Raw genomic sequence first — 20,869 nt, 5'->3', positions numbered from 1 at the left:
CACAGCGATGTGTAAAATGATGCACAGTGATGTCGGGCGTGTGTTCCAATGTCACCATGAGCCATCACGATATTTCGGTAAAAGCAAAATACTGCAGATGCTGGAAATCTGAAATAAAAACAAAAATAGCTGGAAAAACTCAGCAGGCCTGACAGCATCTGCGGAGAGGAATTCAGTTAATGTTTCGAGTCCATATGACTCTTCATCAGAACTAAGGAAAAATAGAAATGAGGTGAAATATAAGCTGGTTGAGGGGGTGGGACAGGTAGAGCTGGATAGGGGGCCAGTGATAGATGGAGGCAAAGAAGAGATTGCCAAAGATGTCGTAGTCAAAAGGACAAAGGGGTGTTGACAGTGGTGATATTAGCTAAAGGATGTGCTAATGGTGACATTAAGGGTAGAAAGCAGGACGAGCAAGTGACAGATAGCCCTAGTGGGGGTGGGGTGGGGGAAGGGATCGAAATAGGCTAAAAGGTGGAGATAAAACAATGAATGGGAATACATTTAAAAATAATAGAAATAGATGGGAAATAAAAATATATATTAAAAAAATATATAAAAAATATATAAATTTTTGCAAAAAGGGGGATTGGAAAGGGATTGGGGATGGAGGAGAGAGTTCATGATCTGAAGTTGTTGAACTCAATGTTAAGTCCGGAAGGCTGCAAAGTGCCTAATCGGAAGATGAGGTTCTGTTCCTCCAGTTTGCGTTGAGCTTCACTGGAACATTGCAGCAGGCCAAGGACAGACATGTGGGCATGAGAGCAGGGTGGTGTGTTGAAATGGCAAGCGATAGGGAGGTCCGGGTCATGCTTACGGACAGACCGAACGTGTTCTACAAAGCGGTCACCCAGTCTGTGTTTGGTCTCTCCAATGTAGAGGAGACGGCATTGGGAGCAGCGAATGCAGTAGACTAAATTGAGGGAAGTGCAAGTGAAGTGCTGCTTCACTTGAAAGGAGTGTTTAGGCCCTTGGACGGTGAGGAGGGGGGAAGTAAAAGGGCAGGTGTTGCACCTTCTGCGGTTGCATGGGAAGGTGCTGTGGGAGGGGTTGAGGTGTAGAGGGTAATGGAGGAGTGGACCAGGGTGTCTCAGAGGGAATGATCCTTACGGAATGCTGCCAGGGGTGGTGAAGGGAAGATGTGTTTGGTGGAGGCATCATGCTAGAGTTGGCGGAAATGACGGAGGATGATCCTTTGAATGCGGAGGCTGGTGGGGTGATAAGTGAGGACAAGGGGGACCCTATCATGGAACTGGGAGGGAGAGGAAGTTGTGAGGGCTGATGCGCGGGAGATGGGCCGGACACGGCCCTGTCAACCACCGTGGGTGGAAAACTTCGGTGGGTGGGTGCACTATGAGCTCTGGTGCGCACCCGCCATTAATTAACGGGCCACTTAAGGCCCTTGAGGCATTAATAGATGGTGATTTTTCAGAGCCTGTGCGATCTGCAGAGCATGGCATGGGTGCAACGGGCAGGCAGGTGGGCCACATTTTTAAAAACCTCATCCATGGGCAGGATAAGAGGGGTGAGTGGGCTCACAAGTGGTATTTGGTAGACATTTAATGTTTAAACTTAATACTACTTGTCTGTGTGAACAGGAGAATTTCAAATCTCTTCACAGCTGCTTGCACAGGAATAACAGGCTTCAAGTCAGGACTCTGGAGTAAACATCATTCTTGGGGCCTTGCTGGTTTCAGGCAGCCTTCCCTTACTCTGGGAATGGGGGTTGTGCTCTCCACTGGAGGCACCACCTCTGAGGAGGAAGAGAGGGCCTGAAATGGGGAGGAGGCCAGGAGTCCATATTCAGCCTCCAGGGGAGCCACCTATAGGAGGACAGGTGCAGGCACAAGGGGCTCAGGGTCAAACGGAAGTGCAAGGCAGAAGGATCAGCAGAAGATGCCACTCTCCTGCTGCCAGGGTTTACAGGTGGCGAAGCAGCTACCTCAATATGTCTGAGGTGCAGTGCCGAAGGAGGCTCCGTCTCTCAAGGGAGACAGTCATCTCCATTTGTCAGATAATGGGCCTTGAGATCAGCGCCAATTGTGTGGGTGGGCACCCCTTGCCAGTGGCGTTGAAGGTCATGGCTGCCCTCAACTTCTATGCCTCTGGCTCTTTCCAGGGATCGGTGGGTGATCTTGTTGGAGTCTCCCAGTCAGCTGTCCACAGTTGCGTCAAGCAGGTCATAGACACTCTGTTCGGGCGTGCATTAACTTTCATTCACTACCGCTGGGACGAGGCCAGCCAGACAGAGCAAGCCAGAGGCTTTGCAGCAATTGCTGGGTTTTCCTGCGTCCAGGGTGCAATCGACTGCACAAATGTGGCCATCAAGGCGCCAGTCCGTGAGCTGAGTCCCTTTGTCAACAGGAAGGGATTCCACTTCCTGAATGTGCAGATAGTGTGTGACCACACGATGCAGATTCTACAAGTCTGTGCAAGGTACCCAGGCAGCTCCCATGATGCCTACATCCTCAGACACTCCCAGGTGCTGAGGGTCTTCAGTGCCCCGCCCAGCTGGGTGGATGGCTGCTGGGTGACAAGGGCTATCGCCTCAAAAGGTGGCTCATGACACCTCTCCGCCATCCAAGAACAGAGATTGAGCAGCGGTACAATAGGAGCCACACCTCCACAAGGGCTGTGGTGGAAAGAACCATTGGTCTTGTCAAGATGCGCTTCCGATGCCTGGACCATTCAGGGGGCGCACTCCAGTACCCCCCAGATTATGTGTCACTGATAGTGGTTACATGCTGTGCTCTCCACAATCTGGTGCTGGAAAGGGGAGATGCAGTGGAGGAAGAAGATGTAGACGCAGATGCTCTGGCTGCACATGATGAGTCCAGCAGTGGGTCCAAGGACGAGCACGCTCAGGAGAAGGCTGAGGAGGCAGACACTGACCCGGGCATATGCCAGGGTGGCAGGGTCACCCAAGAGGCTTTAATGCAACGAACCTTCAGCTAGCCCACCACAGATGGACCTCCAATACACATCAGGGCTGCAGGCTCCATATTCGATAACTGAGAGCAACATCTGCCTGGTTAGGAATATTAACTATGTGCCTTGTCAATAAAGCTTACCAACAAACAAGTCACTTATAACATCATGGGTTCCCATCCACCTGCAGAAGTAAGGAAACACCTTGAGCCTTGTTCACAACTAAAACATTTATGAACTCACAAAACAAAACGGAAACGAAACTTCATTCACAGGTGTTGAGCTGCACACTGAATTATAATCAACTAATTGCGGGGAAATAGAAAACCACCAGTGAGAAGCCCATGGTGTGCCTAAGGTGCCTTAAGCTTAAGTTTCCGGGTGTCATGTCTAGGTGCTCCTCCCTCGCTGGCACTGGCATCTGAGGCAGCCTGCTCACCCTGCTGTCCTGTTGGCCTTGATCACCTTGGCGGACATCCCCTGGCCCATGGAGCCTGTAATGGCCCTGCCTGGGAGGGAGTAGCCAGTGGCATGGCTGGCATCTCCCCAGGTGCCGCAGCCTCATCGGATCCCATGGTCATTGGCAGAGAGGCGGATGAGCTGCTGCCCTCTTCTGGAGTGCCCTGAGAGGAGCCCGCAGAGACGATAGGCAGTTGCTGCGCCAACGTGAGGTCGCTTCGGGCCTCGCTACTCACCATTGATGGATGGGCACTAGCTGGGATACTGGGTGCCCAATCCATTTCCCACACTGACGCTGACCACCTGAGGTCATTGTCCTGTGAGGGCTTGCTGGTCCAAGCGCATCCCCAGGAAGCCCTGAATATTCTCCTGGACGAGCATCTCCATGAGAGTCTCTCCACAGAGGAGGCATTACCCTCGGCCATGAGAGTCAAGGCATTGCTGATGCACTGCATGGAGCCCTCCATCACGGAGACCATACCACACATTGCCTCATGTATCTCCGCCAGATCCTCCCACGGATCCTGCTGGACTTCCAGCGTCTGCTGCCTCAGGGATGACGCCAGAGGCCCATCATCAGGTACCAACTGAGCATGTTCCTGGTCCCCTGTAGTCTTCTGACTGCCGGTGCCATGGGCACTCTCTGTCTCTGCCTGTACCTCAAGTGAGTGTGAAGTGCCCTCACCACTGTGCTCCGGGATCTAGCCGACAATCTCATCCTCACCGAGGTGCTAGTATCTGTGATGGTGCCTGCCTGGTTGGTGCTTGTAAGTCATCAGGGCCCTCAGGTGTTAGTGGCGGGCCCTCTGCTTCCTCGTTCTGGGCGTGCTCCGGTGAGACTGAAAGGAAGAACGGTTTGTGGTGGTTGGGGGGGCTGCAGAGGTGGCGAACCTACCTGCTGTGCTAAATGACCCGTGCCAACACAGTACTCGCCCTTCCCGATCTCAGCAGGTCGGCGAAGTGCTTGCAGCACTGAACCCAGGTGCGTCGCACCACATTGTGAGCGCTGACCCTTTCTGCCACCCCCTCCCAGGCACTTTTTGTCATGTGGGGGGTGGGGGGGGGCCTCCTCTTCCTGTCCCTCAGCACTAGGATTTCACGTGGTGCTGCCACCTCCTCGACGAGGGCAGCAAGGCATTCACCTGAGAAGCAAGGGGCACAGTGCCCAGCTGACGTGCCCTCCTGCCTGGCCTGCTCAGCAGCAACACTCTCGGGAGCCCTTCTGCTGGCCATCATTGCCAGCCTTTGAAAGGCTGCCTGTGCGCTCTTTAAACAGGGCGCCGGGTCGCCATTGGACACAACAGTCATTGCTACCTGCCCCCTCCCGCTGTCCTAGGGAGCTGCGAATCACGCTGGGCGTGCCTTAAATGGCCCGCCCATGTAAAATGGCGGCACGGAGCCAATCACGGGTGGCGATTGGCTCCACGCTCACTCGCCCTCGCTTCCAACTGGCCCGCCTGACAGGCAGAAAATTCTGCCCAAGATCTTTTCCACCTAGAAGGACAAGAGAAGTACATGCATAGGCACAGCCATGAGCTGTAAGTTCCTTTCTAAGTGACACATCGCCCTGACTTAGAACGATATCACCATTCCTTCACTGTCACTGGGTCAAAATTCTTGAACTCCCACCCTAACAGCAATGTGGGTGTACCTACACCACATGGACGGCAGCAGTTCAAGAAGGCAGCTCACCACCACCTTCTCAAGGGCAATTAAGGATGGGCAATAAATGGTGGTCTTAATCATATGCCAGGAACGACTAATAAAATAAGGGCTTTTTGGCTTTGAAGCACTTTCGATGTCCTGATTTTTCTGAAAGATGTTGTATAATTGCAACCTGTATATTTATCCTATCACTGAAGGTTTGAGAAGAGAATACCACAATGAACAGTTGGTGAAGGACATGTTTTCAATTTGTACAGCTCTTGCATTCAAAGCCACTTCAATGGCACATCTATAAACACTGAGGCTTGCCAATAAAGCTGTCCATGCTAGCATTTTTTGGACACTCATTAGATTTATTGCTTGTTGCACAGACTGTGGTGTAGGAGCTATTGTGGGAGCCTTTTGAAAGTCATAAGGTTCAGCGAGATGAAGCATTCTCATTTAGCTCCTGTTCTAAATCTTCAACTGCTTCTTCTTTATTTACATAGTCAACCAATAAGATTATGATGTGAATGTTACCGATTTATTTAATAAGTAAAATGATTATAGTGCTTATTCCATAAAGAAATGGTATTTTATTTCAGTTTCTGTATGTATTTGTCTTGAAGAGGTGGGTGAATATCAAAGCTCCTCACATAAAATAAAAACCTTAAGGGTAGAAATTTATCTTTTGCGATACTGCAAAACAGCGATTTGAAATCCAGAAATTTCTACCCCATTAGCTTTATCAGGATTGAACACAGTTGAAAACTATTGTTGGGTTGAAGCCTTTTTTAATGATCATTTACTGTAGTGGAGACATTTAAAACAGTCAGCTATTCCTGTTTAACCATTAGATTTAACAAAATTATATAACAATGTCCGAGTTCAAAACCAGAAGGCTTGACTGTGCATTCTTATAGATTTGAATTGACAGTGACCTGCTTACTTATAAGAAATAGGAGCAGGAATAGGCTATTCAGCCCATCGAGCCTGCTCACCCATTCAATAGTTGGGGGAGATGGTGGTATAGTGGTAATACCATTGTAATCCACAGGCCCAGGCTAATGCTCTGGGGGTATGGGTTCAAAAGCTACCATGGCAGATGGTGGAATTTAAATTCAATTATTAATAAGTCTGGATTGCAAACTAGCTGCAGTAATGGTGAGCATGAAACTATCATTAATTGCCATAAAAATCCATTTGGTTCACGAATGCCCTTTAGAGTTTAAAATCTGCTGTCCTTACCTTGTTTGGCCTACATGTGACTTCAGACCCACAGCAACGTGCTTTACTCATAGCTTCCTTCTGAAACGACCTAGGAAGCCACTCTGGTACAAAACTACTACAGGACGGACTATAGTAGTTCAAGAAGTTAGCTTACCACCAGCTTCTCAAGGGAAATTAGGGTTGAACAATAAATTCTCTGTTTAACTTGAATATATTCAGTGACCCAGCCTCACTGCTCTCTGAGGAAGAGACTTCCAAAGATTAGCAATTCTGAGTGAAGAAATTCCTCCTCATCTTTGAAAATGTGAGGGCCAGGATTTTCCCCTCAGCGATTTGGGGGCGGGGCCCGGTCGCCGAGGGTAAAATGACACGGGATGACATCACTGACAGGCTATTTAAAGTAATTAAAGACCTGCCCGTCCAACCTTAAGGCTGGTGGGCAGGCCAGGAGCCCCAGCTTATTGATGAAACTTCATCCACTGGCGGGATGAAGTTTCATGTCCGTATTTGTAAAAAATTAATAAAGTGTATGTGTTCTTTATTAACATGTCCCATCTCGTGTGACATTGTCACATGAGGGAGACATGTTAATAATTTTTTAATGTTTCTATTTTTAATGTTTTTGACACTATCAGTATTTTTCCTGAGGCAGGACTTTGCCTCAGGGAGCAGTGCGCACTTTGACAGCTGGGGATTCCCTCCTCGCCCCCACCGCACAAGAAATGCATTGAGCTTCCCGTTGGGGATGCTGCTGGGCGGGCCTTAATTGGCCCGCTCAGTTAAAATGGCGGCGGGCCCCGTTTCAGTGGCGGGGGTTAGCTGCCCACCCGCCGCTAAGCCGGTGGGGCCCACCCACCATCCAAAGACAAGATTCTGCCGGAGATCTCTTATTCTGAAAATGTGCCCTCTAGTTCTAGTTTCCCCACACGAGGGGAAACGTCCCCTCAATATCTTTCCTATCAAGCATTCCAGAATCTTATCGGTTTCAATAAGATCACCTCTCATTCTTTGAGTACATTCCAATGAGTATAGGCCCAACCTGCTCAACCTTTCCTCAGAAGACAAGCAATTCATTCCAGGAATCAGCCTAGTGAATCTTCCCTGAACTGCTTCCAATACAAGTACATTGGCTCCTTAAGTAAAGAATCCAAAACTGTATATGGTACTCCAGAGGCAGGCTCACTAAGGCCCTACACAGCTGTATCAAAACTTCCCTACTTTTATACTCAATCCTCTTTGCAATAAAGGCCAACATTCCATTTGTCTTAATTACTTACTGTACCTGCATGCTGATTTTTTGTGATTCATGTACAAAGACAACAAGATCCCTCTGTACTTCAGAATTCTGCAGTCTCTCTCCAGTTAAATAATATTCTGCTTTTCTGTTCCTCCTGCCAAAATGGACAACCTCACATTTTCCCAAATTATGATCTATCTACCAAATCTTTGCCCACTGACTTAACCTATCTATATCCCTTTGCAGACTCCTTGTATCCTCCTCAGAACTTGCTTTCCTACCAAATTTGGCTACAATACCTTCGGTCCCTTCATCAAGTCATTAAAATACCATAAGACCATAAATAAGAACTGGAAACCATTTTTACCAACCCTTGAAGCCACCCCACAAACAATTGAATCTACACTGTTTCTGAACTCCAGGCATAAAGCCTAAATTTCAGTTCTGTACTCCAGGCTTAAAGCTCGAATTTCCGTTCTCCAGGCATAAAGCCCATATAAAAGAAAATGTTTATACTGAAACCCGGCCCTAGTGAGAATACTCTCTGCATTGCAGGCATAAAGCCCAGACAGTAATGTCAGTATACTAATGTCACCCCCTTAAGATTAGTTGGTAACTCAAGAATATAGACAGTAAATAGCTGAGGTTCCAGCACTGATCCCTGTGGCACTCCACTAGTTAGTTTGCCAACCTGAAAATAAACCCCTTCTCCTCACTCTCTGTTTCTTGTTAGTTAATCAATCCTCTATCCATGCTAATATATCACCTCAACACCATGAACTCTTAACTTGTGCAGTAATTTTTTATGTGGCAGCTAATTGAATGGCTTTTGGAAATCTAAATACACTACATCTACCAGTTCCCCTTTATCCACTTGTTACATCCTGAAAGAAATCTAATAAATTTGTTAAATACAGTTTCCCTTTCACAAAACCATGTTGAATCAACCTGATTGTATTATAATTTTCTAAATCTCCTACCATGCTTAGTAATGGATTCTAGCTTTTTCCCAATGACAGATGTTAGACTAATTGGCTGATACTTTCCTTCTCTCTGTCTCCATCCTTTCTTGAATAGTGGTGTTACATTTGCGGTTTTCCAGTCTGCTGGGACCTTATCAGAATCTAGGAAATTTCAGAATCTTACAACCACAATCTCTGCAGCCACTTTATTTAAGATGTTAGGATATGGGCCATCAGGTTCAGGGCACTTGTCAGATTTTAGTCCCATTAGTTTTTCTCGTACCTTTTCTCTAGTGATTGTTTTAAGTTCCCCCCTCCCTTTTGCCACTTTTCAATTATTCTTGGGGTGCTTTCTGTGTGCTACTGTAAAGACAGATACAATACACTTGTTCAAAGTCTCTGCCATTTCCTTGTTTCCCATTATTACATCCCCAGTTTCACTCTCCAAGGGACCAGTGCTTACTTTCACTATTCTTTTAATTTTGATATATTGTAGAAGATTTCACTGCCTGTTTTTATATTTCTGGCTAATTTCTCTCATAGCCCAATTTCTCCCTCTTTTTTTAGTCATCCTTTGCCTGTTTCTAAAATGTTCCCAATCTTCAGATCTGTCATTAATCTTTGCAGCAGTTTGATACCATCCTGAATTTTCTTAGTCACGGAAGGTGCATCCTTCTTATACAGCCTTTCTATCAAAATTGAATATATCTTAATTGAGATTTATGAAATATCTTCTTAAATGTCTGCCACTTCTCTACCATCTTACCTTTTCACCTATTTTCCTATTCCTCTTTAGCCAACTCTATATTCATACGTCTGTAATTGCCTTTATTTAAGTTTAAGACACTTGTTTCAGGCCCAAATTGCTCACCCTCAAACTATTTATAGATTGTATAAGACTTGTTACCAATGTCATAAACATATATTTATTATGTACATGTCAGTGATATAGAGGTAAATTGCTTTATATTCTTCAGTGCAAAAGTTATGGGTGAGGTTTACAACTGATGATTTTTCATTTTGTGCCTTAAAAATTGGCGACTGGCAGTTAAAAGGCCTGTTGGGGTCCTCCTGCAAATAATTGCTTTCAATTCCCAGGCAGGCCTTTAAATGGGGTCTCATTATGCGCTCCAAAAACAGGCAGGACATTCTTTTGTTATACAAATTGGGGGCCTATGAGGCACTGAGGGGCCTAACAGAGCCCTTAAAATGACAGTCCTCTCCATAATGCAGTACTACAATACAACAGTGACTACACTTCAAACATACTTCACTGGCTGTAAATCACTTTGTGATGTTCTGAGGTTCTGAAAGGCATTATATAAATGCAAGCTCTTCCATTTTCCATAAAATCAATTCTCCTAACTTCTCTCATTTGTTCTCTTAGACTTTATTATTTAGTGCAAGCTGATCCGTATTCTAATTTTTGTGTTGCACCTATTGTTTCACTTGATTAGCCACCTGAAAGTTACATTTTTCTTTTAAAAATATCTAATTCTCGTGGGTTTTTTTTAATATTTTGACTATTGCAGCTGGAGTCATGTCCCCAGTTTTAATTGCATCTCTGGGCTGGATTTTACAGCCGCAAATCAGGAAGGTTGCACCCTCCACCCCCTGCCAGCGATTACATCAGACATGTTGTGCTGATCTCGGGTCAGCAGTTCAATGTCACCCCAGCAGTCTCTGATAATATGGCCATTGAAATTGGAAGCTCACCGACCATTTTGAAAAATGCAATTATCTGGCTATTGAGCTTTTTAAAGAAGCAATTGACTGCAATTTTACATTGCACATTCTATGTAGTCACATGGGAAAAACACTGGGGATGAGTTGGCTTACACCAGGTATGAGGAGGCAGCACAAAGCAGATTGAAAAGCCTGCAAAGGGGACCATGGGGCAGTAGCAGCAGAGCCTGCTGCTGAAGGTGGCAGTGTTGGCTGTTAGTAGACTTTACTTCAGTTTTTCTATAGGCTGACATTACAAATAAGGAAAGTGTCAGAGAGAAGGGGGCCTGATGATAGGGCTATCCTGGAGGGTGAGGGCTCCAACAAAGGAACCTGAGATCACTGTACCCATGGAGACTGTGCACTCTGGAGGAGGCTTCTCCAGTGAGGAAGAAACAAAGAGAAGGAGGCAGAGGAGGCCAGCTGTCCAGGGACAGGGGCACCCTGCGGTCCAGGCAAGAAGGGGACCTGCTACTGCATAAGGACCAGAACAAGACAGACAGCAACAGCAACCAGTCCATGGTAGGACAAGACACTATCCTGTACAGGGAGTCTACAGGCAAAGAACGAATTCCCTTCAGCTCTCGGAGCACCACTACCTTCACAGACTGCGTCTCTCCAGGGAGACAGTGACCTCCCTTTGCGAATTGTTGGTTGGGGAGATCAGTTCAAATTTTGTTGGTGGCCATCTATGCCTGTTGCTCTCAAGACAATTGTGGCCTTGAATTTTTATGCATCGACATCTTTCCAGGCACCAGCAGAGACCTTTGCAGCATATCTCACGCTTTAGCTCACCATTGCATAAAGGTAGTCATGGAAGTTATGTTTAGGTGGGAAAAAGGCTTCATCTCCTTCACCACTGGTGATGTTAGTCAGGCCAAGAGAGCCAGAGGCTTCACTGGATTCCCCAAAGTTCAAGGTTTGATAGATTGCATGCATGTGGCCAAGAGAGCTCTATTGGGCTGGCCTGGGGCATTTGTCGATTGTAGAGGTTTTCATTCCATTCAAATGTCCAACTTGTGTGTGAACATTGTAAAGGATCATGCAGGCGTGTGCTCACTCCCCTGGGCATAGTCACAGCTCATACATCCTTAAGGAGGCCCTTCCAGGCGCCATGGATGTTCTGTCCACCAGAGCCATTGGAAGGTTGACTACTTGGAGACCAGGTGACGAGATGACTCATGACCCCGGTGAGAAATCCATGGACAGAGGTTGAGATACGTTACGATGAGAGCCACGCATCTACCAGAGCCATCATTGAGCAGACCACAGGTACAGGTGGCTCTCTGCTATTTTCTTTGGCCTGTGTCTCACTAATCAGCATGATCTGCTGCGCCATACACAACCTAGCATTCCAGAGATGGGAGGCCACAGCAGAGATGATCTAATAGAGTGAGCCACATCCTCTGACGACAAGTCTCGGGATGAGTCTGAGGATCAGCAGGAAGTCATTGTCGAATCATGTGGCTATCCTTGGTCTAAACCCACAATTTGGCCTAGCAGCAGCAAGAGATGGTGAGGATTTGAAGCAGAGAGTGCTGGAAATGGCCAGGTGGTCTTTCAGCCTCGGTGGAGAGAGACAAACAGTGTTAAATGGTAGAATATAACTTTTTCTGAAAGTTTATTATTCAGAAGGCGAATGGGATAGGTGTGCTCAGATGGCATTTCCTCCCTGGCAAGGGCCCTGTCTGAGCCACTGCTGGAACGATAGTCCACAGAATGAAAAAAAATTACTCTGCCACCTGCTGCTACTCCACAGCTTCAGCATCCGATATGAAGGCTGTCACCTTTGAAGGGCACAGCCACCGTGGAATTCTCACGAACCAACCACAGCCACCAACCCGATGCCAGCGTGCCTTTAAATGGGTGGCCATGGCCGACTTCCAGTTCATGGCCTAACCCTGCTCCCGCTGAATGTCCCGCCCTACATGCCTGTTTGGACATGGAGCCCTCCTTCCCAGCACTAAATGGCCAGCTTTTCTGTTGGACAGCCACTAATGGCGAGCCACGCTTGATTAGCTGTGCTGAAGCGGCAGGGGTGGAGGCGGGGTCAGGAGCAAGCGGACCACTTTCTGTTCCGCCTCCCTGACCCCACCAAAAACCATAAAATCCAGCCCTCTGTGTTGCACCTGAGAACCTCCCCTGGCTTTATCCCATCAACGAAGGAGGGAAACATTAGTTTGCAATAGACTGCTGTACTGTCCTCCTTTGTCACAAATCTCTAATACCAGTACTCTGAAAAAAAGTACATGGAAGGCTATTTGTAGAATGGACTTGCCGTTAATGTCAGATAGCAACCCAGGTGACAGCTGGCTGTATCTCTTCAGTTACAACATCCTGTAATTGAGATGTTAAATCTAGGGTTTTAGGGAGATTGATTTCTGTATGGGTGCAGTGTGTGTGGCATGGATCCAGTATTTGAACTGCTGTTTCCTCTCTCCCTGATTGAGAATACACCGGATTTCAGAAATCAATCTAGTGCATTAGATATTTTAAACGTGTCAGTCGTTTTTTGTTACAGAATCAAGCACTTCCATTTTTTTTGTGCCACAAGTCAAATAAAGTGTCAAGCTCCTTCCACTCTGTCCCCACAAGGTCCATTCATTTCAATCTTTGAAACCTTTGAATGTATTGCTTTCCTTTCCCCTCCTCTCCCCACTGTGTACCTGTCACTTGATGCCATTCCTGGCACCAGCCATTTTTCCAAAGGCAGCAGGTAGCCAAATAGGCTTGTCAATTGGTCCTAATTAGGCCCTTAAAGGCTGGAATTTCCCAGATTCCTGCATCAACCTGGATCACTTCAACTGCGTTGAGGCAGGCACCCAGCAGCAGGCTGGGAGGTGGGGAGATGGTGGGGGAGGTGAGGGGTGCCGCATTCCAGGCAAGCCTAGAGGTCCAGCCAGCCTGCCAGCCACAGGCCACAATATAGAGGGATTCTGCCTTTCCCTCCCACCCCCCCTACCCACAGTGGTGGCTGCTGTTTTTCAAATAAGTTGGAAAGAGAGACACTCCATGTTGAAGCACAATCTCTGTTCCTTACCATCCATTACTATCTGCTCCTCCTCTCAAGTTGCAAGGTCTCTGATTGGCCCCTCCAGCATCCAGAGCACCATCACACCCCCTTAATCGGACATGGAACCCATCTCCATGCCAATTAATGAGGTGCTTCCATGAACATCCCAGGTCAGTCGCTGAATCCCCTTGGACACAGAAACAGTCCCTACTCCTGTTACCCATCCCAGGAGGGAAACTCCAGCCCCACCTTGTTGTAGGACCTATATACCACTTTGTTATTTAACATAAAGCACTGAGGGACTGCGTGATGCATTGATTTAGCAGAGCGTTGTTTCATGTTTGACACCTGACTTTAAATCCAGCCTGGATGGATGAGTTGAAATTCTTTCCCTTTAGGAAACACTTTTTTTATATTTAGGGTTTCTATATTTCAGGTAGCGAAAGATGAATATGTGGATCTTTGAATCTACTATCAGGAAAAAGGAGACTGATTTAACAATGTCAATGTGGTGGGGTTGGCACAGGGATATGTGCCTCCCAAAATGGTACAAAAATTTTAAGGATTAAATTAGATGTAGTTGGTAGGGACGTGGTCTTGTGGTGGAGTGGGTAGCATCCCTGCGACTGAGCCAGAATCTCCTGTTTCAAGCCCACCTCCAGGACTTGATGGTCAAGGAAGGTGGATCCGTAACACAGCCAAACGGTTGAGGATCAATTTGTAAATCATTCCAACATCTGCCAGTGGCAGGCAGTAAGTGCAGGAGAGATTCCTGGTCAGCCATGTGATGGAAAGAAATTGGGGCCTCTACCTATAGCCCCACGTTATAACATTCGTGTAAGAGTGCATGTTTCCACAGCAACTCTGACTTCTTGGCCCCGTCAGCTGGACAGCTGGTGTGGATCAGATTGGTGCCAACAGCACAGGGTGGATTCAGGACTTGCCTTTGGATAGAGAATTCAAGAAGTAGTTGTTGGAAGGGAAAAGATTCTGGGCCTTTCATCCCCATTACAGCTCAAAGCACAAATCAAAACCTAGAGGCATCAAAGCAGTTTCACTCAGGATGATTACAGAATGACTGGAGAAGGATATTGATAAATTCACATTGGCACAATATGTAGGACCCTGCAATGAAATTTGGATTATCACAGGAAATGTCCCTTCGATCATGCTTTACTGCTAATGGCTTAATGTCCAAAGTGTCCAGCCCCTTGCCAGGACTAAACACCAATTGGGGAATTTCAGAATTCGATTATTGTCATTTTTGTGGCATTTAAGTCTTTATCCCAATACCTTTTGTTTTCAGTGTTATTATTTATGGTAAAGTTTCATATTATTCTTTTCGTAAAGCTAAAGCCATTCCGCTCAGTCATAAGGATAGCCTCTTGGACACAGTACTGGTGGATAGCTGTAACCTAGAGTGGGTCTGCACCTTTAGGAGAGACAGGAAAATGTCTAACAGATGCCTTTCCATCAGGGATATAACTGTGTATTGCTGAATGATTGTCCATCAGATGGAACCTAATTAATGTTCTTTATTTTTCCAACCCTCTTGCTTAGAAAGATTGGCTGCTTTGTTGAACAGATATAAAAACTGAAATTATGTGTTTCTGTTATCAGCTGTATGTGTCCTTGGCAACAAACTTTACTATAATGGGCAGAGAATGACAGACTGGAAAGCATCAGGAGAGTGTTACCTCCTGGAGTGTAAGGTAGGAATTGTTTAAATGTCATACAAAGCTACTTAATTCTAAATGTAAACTTTGATGTGTAAATGCAAGTACTCACTTTGTTCTTATTTGCAAATTATTAGTTTTATTTAGATTGTTTTCAGGATATGGGTGACATGGCTGCTTTTATTGCTCATTCCTTTTGTCCTGAAAAATTGATGTGGGCCTTTTCCATGAACTGCTGCAGTTAATTCTAGTGACAGTGTTAAGCAGACAGTTCCAGGATTTTGACAATGAGGGATCATTATAAATGTCCAAGTCAGAATCGGAAGGAGCCTTGATCTTGATGGTTTGCTGTGATCTGCTGCTCTTGCCCTCCTTATTGGTAGAGGTCACTGGACTCCATTCAAGACTGAAATGCTTGATTTTTTTTCCCCCTCTGGTTTAGTGTTGCCAATATAACCAAGCCAAAGATGGACAGGAGTAGGGGAGGGAGATGCAACTGATGGAGCTTGTGTTTTTGTTGGTCATTTTACCAATTACAAACTGCAGCCAAAAAAACATAATCAGCAATGTAAATGAGGACTGAGTTCATGGATTTCAATGCCTTTAGCCTTAGTTAGTCAAATCCAAAATATGCTGTGCACACGGCTCACTTGCTGACAGATACATTACTTGCGCAATTTCTGTTTGTTAACAGCCAGATGTTCTTTAAGTTGTTCAAAATGTATTGGATTCATAACTCTAGTTGCTAATTCTCTCTCTTTTTTAATAATAATGGTCTGATTGAAGCAAGGTTCCTGCACTGCACTTCAGGTTGCTGAAGTTCCTCTTGCCCTTCATCCATGTGCAAAGCTGAGTTACAAATTACATTGGAACTTAAACCAAATTGTGTCAATTTTAAATCTTTCCTATCCTCCCACTGCCCAGAAAGTTTTAAAAGATTAGATTAGAAATTAGAAATTCTTCTGATTCTAAAATTTCCTGCTGTCCCACAAGGGATGTGCCTGTATTCCAGATAAATTGGCTGTTCAAACAAAAAAAAAGACAGGTAGCAAATGCTATTTGCTGGCATTAGACTTTCACTCCTGCATCTGTAGCACCTCCTTAAATGGTTCACTTTTAAGTTATGAAGTATTGATGCGCATTTCTATAATTGTGCTGCAGGATCTAGCTACCTGAAGAGGTTTGCCTAGAGGAGAAGCTGGCTGTTTAGGGAGAACTGAGCTTTTCCTATAAATGTTGTGCTGTGAAAATAATGTTCTGTTTTCTAAATTGAAATATATATTTAATAATCTCCGAAACCTCATTAGTGCATGGTATTGTGCGATAGCTATGCCAGCTTTAATGTGAATAAAACTTTGGAAGTATCCCAACATCATTTTTACTTAGCTTGTTATCATCCTTTCCTCTATGACAAACCACAAAACTACAGAGTGCAGTGAATAGGGGGTGAAGAACACAATAAATCTCTTCCTATGTTGCAAGTTTAGAAGAGAGTCTTACCCAACTTTTCAGACAACCTGACACCAATTGGCAGTCTGCTCAGAAAAGGCACGAGAATGGCACAAGGAGTCACATTGGTCTAATGTTGTCAAAATGACATGGAAACATTTTCAGTTCTTGAGCACTGATTTTTTTCCCTGCTCAACTTCCAAAAATAAATATAACAGGTGCACAACTGACACTCTGCAACTTCCGAATGCAAATGAGAATTAAGGGAAGAAAAATTCCAAATATTTTATGAGTAAGAGTTAAACAGTGGTTATATTTGTATGGCAAATTTTACCACAGTCCTCTTGAGGATTAAATGTTCAAAAGCTAAATATCTGTTAAAATATACAATTGTAAACAGTAGACGTAAAATCCTGAAGATGCAAACATAAAATTTGGTAATAAAAATAATGAAACGATTCTGTTCAAAGCAATAACAAATAAGTCTGCTTTTGGTAGCACAGAACTTCAGTATTCCTGTAAAAAGAGACATGTCAAAGCTTTTCGTCTTGCACTTATCAGGACGTTCACAAGAATACCAATATAAGGGGAAAACAACAATTTATACTGTGTGTGAAGAGAAAAGCTTAGACATGTTTTTTTTGGGCAATATTTAAGCCTACCTTAAAGAGTAATGATTCTTTTAGACAATTAAAGCTCTAAAGTGACAAAGTTATGCTTCTTAAAATGGGTTTACTTAACATCTGCATCACTTGACAGGACAAATCGATGCAACGTGTTCTATATCCAAGCTGCCCTTCACTGCCTTGCTCACGATCAAGCCAAATCTCCCTGACGAACAGTTGCTGTAAAGTTTGCAGAGGTAACCAATGCAGAGCTTAAGGGTCTTTATTGAAGTTAAGCCCTGACTCAGGATCACTGTACCACATGTGAAATCCAGCCTGTTCCATTTTAGGACTTGGTTGATCAAACCTTCCTGGTTAAATGTTCCACCTAAACTCTGGCAAATCTGAACAACTGCTTTGAATAAAATGAGCATTTATTTTCTTTGAGATGCCAGAGTGTAATTATTATCTGCCCAGATACTGTGTTACAGTGATTTTGAGGACTACTGATCACTGTTCTTTGTGCATGACAAAATAATAGAAAGTCAGGTATCCATTTGCAAAATCACCATGCTTCAGTGTGCTGTGATATGGAGCAGCAGGTCACATGTCATGCCTATAGGTCTCCACTTGGTGAGAGTACCCTTTCTAACCAGAATCAGCCAGAGAGTTGTGTAGAATGGGGGTTGAGGAAGGGATCGTCAAAGACCAAATTGATCTGGCCTTTTCTTGCCAATAACTAATGGGCTAAAGAGCACCACGCAAAAAGGTCTGAGAGGAAATTACATGACTGTTTTTTCAAGGAATGAAAGACTTTGGCAACAGTGGGAACACTAATAGAAATACAGTTCTCATTCCAGAAAAAGTCACATTGGGGACTGGGTCCAGCTATTTAATATGCATAAAACAACAAATAATGGGCCAGATGTTTCACAATCATATTAAGTTCAATGGGGAGTCTCACAGCAAGAAAAAACTGCTTTTGGCTAATGGCGGACTGTCACAAATCATCCAACAATTTGTGGAGGATCAGAACTCATATCATCCATCTTTTACTCAGCAAATACCTGGACATGGTATTTATGCATTTATAATGGGGAGTGATGTTAATGCATCATTCTAATGGTGTGAATTCCCATGAAATGTCTAACCCATTAATTCTGCACAATAGAAATATTTGGTAGTGGATATTAATTATATCAATGAGGGGAGTTGGATGGAAAAGTATTTCTGCAGTAAATCACCATTCCACCATTCCACCCACCATTCTCTGAAAATTCTGTCTTAAAGTCCAGCCTCTCCTCATTTACTGAAATATTCCCTTGACAGTGACAGGTGGCATACCAATTGCTGTTCTATTTTGAGCTCCATTTGTCATTGTCAACTATTGACAGGGTCTGCCTGTAAACTGGTTTCACTCAAAAGAGCATCCATGGAAAATTAAATAACTTACAATAAATAAATAGTCCTATGAACTGGCGAATAAAACATTGGAGCTAACTTGAATGAAGTCATGAAAATTATAGTAGTCTTTACCTCTAGATGTGACCCAATGTATTTTTATTTGCTTTTAGTGATTTTCAGGTTTGCCTCCTTGATGCATGATTTTAGATGAATGGGAATTGATGGGTTGATGGGACATGGGCAATGGGTCCTTCATAGCGGACCCACCAAACAGCATCATAGGCGCAATTTTATGGCCCCTCTTGCCAGCAGGATTTTTCCAGTCCCGCTGAAGCCAATAGACTTTTGAATGACTCGTCGTGTTTTCTGGCCCTGTCCCTGCTGCGCTGGGGCTGTAAAATTCTGCCCATAGGTACAAGTGGCAGATTGAATGAAGCTCTCTATCTTTGAGTGCAGGGTAAGACCTCGGACCTTCTAAGTAGCTCTGTACTGTACCAAAGCTGAGGAACATTGCATGCCACTCCTATTAGAGTACAAGGAAGGCTTTCTTACTAAAAGAACTTCAATCATTCTTTCCCGCCGCAGATAATGACTTTTGCGCTGAGGGTCCCAAATGCATTGAGAATTCTGAATGTAGGAACTTGGAAGCTGGTGCAATCTGCAAGTGCAAAACTGGCTTTACGCCTCTCCGAGATGATGAAGCCTACTGTGAAGGTTAGTGTGTACGCATTTAATAGTAGAGCTTCTTATTTCATGTGCCAATGTTCACCTTTACTAATTATGGGAAGGAAACATAGGGGCAGGAGTCAGCCATTCAGCCCCTCCAGCCTGTCTGCCTTCAGTTAGATCATGGCTGATTTGGCTCCAGTTTGCTCCCTTTGTTCCATATCCCTTGGTGCCCATACCTAACAAAATTCTATCAATCTTAATCTTGAAAACTCCGATTGTCCCAAAATCTACAGACTTTTGGTGAAGAGAGTTACAAATTTCTACTATCCTGAAAAGGCATTTATGTTACAGTAGAAATGCTCGTAATGAGATTTATGTACTATTTATGTATAACATTTACACACAGATATATTTTTAAGCTATCGCTTAATGGTGGATGTTTTCATGCTACATGTATTAGGATAAATGTTAAACCTACTGTTGCAAGATAAAACTGGTGCTGAAGATCAGCTTCCCATCATGGAAAAGGCCCAACTTATACTTCCATACACATCAATGCAAATGAAAAATTACAGTATCAATAAGAGGTGGATAATCCACAAAGCCAATTTTATGTCCGTGTGGGAAGTTGAATATCCATAGGGGCAGCACATTATGACGTTGTGTAGTATTGTGATACTGCAACATAAATATGTTGGGACTTTAATTTCACGATAAAACATATGCTGTTGGCAAGATAAGGGTAAAACAATAATTGGAAGAGATTTTTTGGAAATTCATGTGATCGGATTTATGTTTCCACAAGTGAGTCAGTCTTAAACTTGAAATGGACAAGCTGCAAGTGAGTAACTGTCAGCCTCATATTGACAATAAATCAATTTAAACAACAGCCACCGCATGTTCTACTTGCAATATTTGCTACATTGTTTTTTTTTAATATTGGGTATTTGAGACTGGTAGATTGATAATAAATAATTTAGTGATGTTCTGCTTCACTGTGGAGATATGAATTTCATTTCTATAGTTCAGAGAGTACACATATGTTTTAAGGATAGTTTACTTTGCTATATTGGTGTACTGTGCTATAGAGCAGTAGGTTACACTTCCAAGGCTTTGTTCTTTACCAAGCCACTGGGGAAGCTGTGGAAAGGAGGTGAGGCATCGGCCAGAAGGAGGAAGAAAGAAGGATGAGATTGAATTAACTTGGGCAGTGCAGCCGCCATCTGAATTATGCAGTACTTCCTGTGTTTGCAAACTGACATTGGCTCCTGGTCCAGCCATGCTTAGATTTCAAAATTCTCATCCTTAATCCCTACATAGTTTTGCTCCTCCCCATCTTGCGACCTTTTCCAGCTCTACAACCGCCCAAGAACGCGGTGTTCCTTCAACTCTGGCCTTTTGGGATCCTCCACTCTCTTTGATCTACCCTTAGCTGCTATACCTTCAACCATCCAGGCCTTAAGCTCTGGCATTCCAGCCCTGAGCTTGTTCACCTCTCCCTCCTCCTTCAAAACACTCCTTAGAACTTTTCTCTTTAATCAAGCCCTAGGTCATCTTTCCTAATAACCCCCCCTATCTTTGCTCAGTGTCAATTACTGAATGATTGTACTTTTCTAAAGCAACTTGGAACTTTATTATATTAAAGGAAAGGCACTATATAAATATAACACTGAGTTCAACAATTTCAGACCATAAACTCTCTCCTCCATCCTCACCCCTTTCTTATCCCCTTTATCAATATTAATTTTTATTTTTTTATTTTTATTTTTTATCCACTTATTTTTATTTTTATTTTCATTTTCATTTTTATTCATTGTTTTATCCCAACCTTTTATCCTATTTTTGATATTTTTTCGGACCACCATCCC

General features: G+C 44.3%; 1 protein-coding gene across 1 annotated transcript in view; it reads left to right on the top strand.

Annotated features, from left to right (window-relative positions):
• LOC121293181 (protein kinase C-binding protein NELL2-like) overlaps positions 1 to 20,869 on the top strand; it is a 296,910-nt gene that overhangs the window by 81,408 nt on the left and 194,633 nt on the right. Inside the window, exons 10-12 of the mRNA XM_041215961.1 lie at positions 14,819 to 14,910; positions 17,083 to 17,185; positions 18,918 to 19,046. Of these exons, the coding sequence (XP_041071895.1) occupies positions 14,819 to 14,910; positions 17,083 to 17,185; positions 18,918 to 19,046 (324 nt within the window). The remainder of the gene's footprint in view (positions 1 to 14,818; positions 14,911 to 17,082; positions 17,186 to 18,917; positions 19,047 to 20,869) is intronic.

Source organism: Carcharodon carcharias, chromosome 21 (assembly GCF_017639515.1).
Source record: "Carcharodon carcharias isolate sCarCar2 chromosome 21, sCarCar2.pri, whole genome shotgun sequence".
NCBI lineage: Eukaryota > Metazoa > Chordata > Chondrichthyes > Lamniformes > Lamnidae > Carcharodon > Carcharodon carcharias.
Note: the sequence above shows the minus strand (reverse complement) of the source record. Positions and strands in the feature narration are given on the sequence as shown.